Source organism: Sphaeroforma arctica (genome assembly GCF_001186125.1).
Source record: "Sphaeroforma arctica JP610 unplaced genomic scaffold supercont1.1344, whole genome shotgun sequence".
NCBI lineage: Eukaryota > Ichthyosporea > Ichthyophonida > Sphaeroforma > Sphaeroforma arctica.
Window position 1 is genome coordinate 6,384 of NW_014039214.1, and position 2,590 is coordinate 8,973.

A 2,590-nucleotide genomic window follows, 5' to 3' on the forward strand; every position below is an offset into this window, starting at 1 on the left:
TATATATATACAAACATACAAATATACATATGCCCGTGAGTAAATGTTTCTGAGATAGATATCAAATCGCTTCACCTATATTGATTATACATGAAGATATCCATACATTTATGCATTATACCTTATATTCCTATATTCAATGATACATATAGCTATATCCACACTCGTAGGTGCAGTACACCATTTTGAGACTCAATACCCCATCCTTACTTCTTCTCGTCTTTTGTTCTCCACTTCATCACACTAGCAGCAAGTGATTTATTCTGAAGAAGGTCGGCGGAACGTCTTCATAGCCTGGTCCGGTAGTCGATACGCACGTATGTGTTGTACTTTGCTTGTCTCGTGATATGTATTCTACGGATCTGGGTCGTTGTGAGTGTGCTTCGCTTTGTTTGTCCATGCGCCTATTGCCTGCTTCAGACCCGTGTGTATGTATTCTTTTATATTTGTACTTTATTGTTAGTGTCCCTGTACACCTCGAGTGCTTGAACTTGATTTCTACTCTAGCTAAGAGCATGTTGATTCTATATTAGTGTTGGTTTATTTTTAGTTCGTACTATGGTTTCTCGCGGGATTGTTCCCAGGCAGTGAGACGAGGCCGCAGAAAGGGTCGCTCTGTGTGTGTCTCCGGATTCCATACTGGACAAGTACCACTCACGGTGACAGAAGCCAGCCTTGATAATCCGTATATCTTTTTGTCGAATCACTCACAGACACTCTTTACAATAACTGCCCGGTTGACTAACTGTGCAAGCGCTTCTCAATTGATACGCACTGCAATCACTTCTCAAATGATATACTCTCCAATCACCGTACGCAAGTTAATAAACAGCTAACATAACGTTGGCATCACTCCTCAACTCCTGTACCATACCTACACTACCTTACCTACTCAGAGGTGGAAGTGATCGGTTCATGGGACCAGTGGCGGCGACCCATTCCACTCGTGTGGGATTTTGACCAGCACTACGCGGTGATAGACCTACGCTGTGGAGAGTACGAGTACAAGTTCATAGTCGATGGGTTGCACACATACGACAAGTCCAAGCCGGTACGCGACGACTGGTCAGGGTCGTATAACAACTACTTCACGATTTAATATACGACAAATACAATCCGATACGAGTCATATGGTTAGCTACCTCACGGTAAAGGTTACGGCTAACCCAAGCAGGTACAAGACCAGGGTTGAATAACATCTGCGTTACGATTGGATACGACAACCCCAATCTGGTACGAGTCGACTGGTCAGCAACGTACAACAAAACAAGTACGGCACGGTTCAGTATACGTCAAATCACGAGACCACTGATACAAGTCGCATAACGAATACTTCACGAAGTGCATTGTTAGCTAAGACATACGGATCCATACAGCGCATATCCACGAGTGTGTATTGCACACACCATGGATGTGTTAAACTGACTTGGTTTAGTAGTAGTGAGCTGCCCTGTGGTACTTGGCTTAGTAGAAGTGAGCTGCGCTGTGGTCAGCCCATGGTGGTTTACGGGCTGCAGCTGAACGACAAGTACAACGCTGCCTGTAGTGAAGTACCCTGTACTGACAAATGAGCGAGTATACCAGATTGTGCTAGCTTTTTTTTTTAATAAAAAAAAGCTAAAACGTCAATCAAGTATAGTCGCGTCTCAAGCAGTGTCTCGGTTGTATTTACCATTTCACGGTATCGTTGAATGGCGTGTGCCTCTACATCTCACATTGAGGTCCAGATATCTGCCGTGTCGATCGTGGGCAACGATACAATCTCGCCAGTCTATGTCATGAAATGGTACGTACCTGTTTTAGTTTTCAAGAAATGCGACCTGTTTAGGAAGAGTTAGCTCTATTTATTTTTTAAATTGGTCCCTAAATATTTAGGAAGAGTTACCTCTATTTATTTTTTAAATTGGTCCCTAAATATTTAGGAAGAGTTACCTCTATTTTTTGAGAAATGGTATCTATAAAGAAGGAAGCGGTACATACCTATTCTAAAACAATTGGGACCACTTCTTGCTCTTAAAAAAAATAGGTATCATTTCCTAAAATAGGTACATTAGTAATTGTCTCTTCTTCAGAATAGGTATCCTATTTTAATCGATTGTCACTAGATATTTGGCCTACGTGAGCACGTAGGTATGTACTGAGCGCGCCATTGTGGTGCAGGTTGTGGGAAAGGTATATGAGGACATAATTAGGCGAGAAAACTCATAACAATAATGTTGAGGTTAGACACAGTCCAGAAATGGCGTTGATATCAAAACTATCTGGGTGCGAAATGGTACCAGCTAAATAGGTGAGAAAATAGACAAAATACGCTGGCGTTAACAAATTTCAAGGCAATAGTCTCGACCTGTTATGTATCGATCCTCTGATTATAGTGTTCGCCAATGTGATGTGAGATAGGCTGGAGTATACATGGCGAATGGTTGCTAGGCAGGTGGTTGCCAGAAGAGCAATTACGTATAAAGATAGTTTGTGGAGCGGTTTATATATAGAAGCTGGGAGATAAATGTTATGTGTATCGAGGTGTGCAAGTAGAACGCAGAACTTGGACTTTTACCCAGCTAAATACATATACTAGATATATACATAT

At 41.9% G+C, this 2,590-nt stretch overlaps 1 protein-coding gene across 1 annotated transcript; it reads left to right on the plus strand.

Moving 5' to 3' along the window:
- Nucleotides 1–249: 249 nt before the first annotated feature.
- Nucleotides 250–1,584, plus strand: SARC_10671 (hypothetical protein; the record flags this gene model as incomplete). Its single annotated transcript, XM_014295278.1, has 2 exons — nucleotides 250–317; nucleotides 897–1,584. Coding segments are annotated over 2 exons (271 nt in total), but the record flags the coding sequence as incomplete, so codon positions are not given.
- Between the last annotated feature and the right edge of the window lie 1,006 nt (nucleotides 1,585–2,590).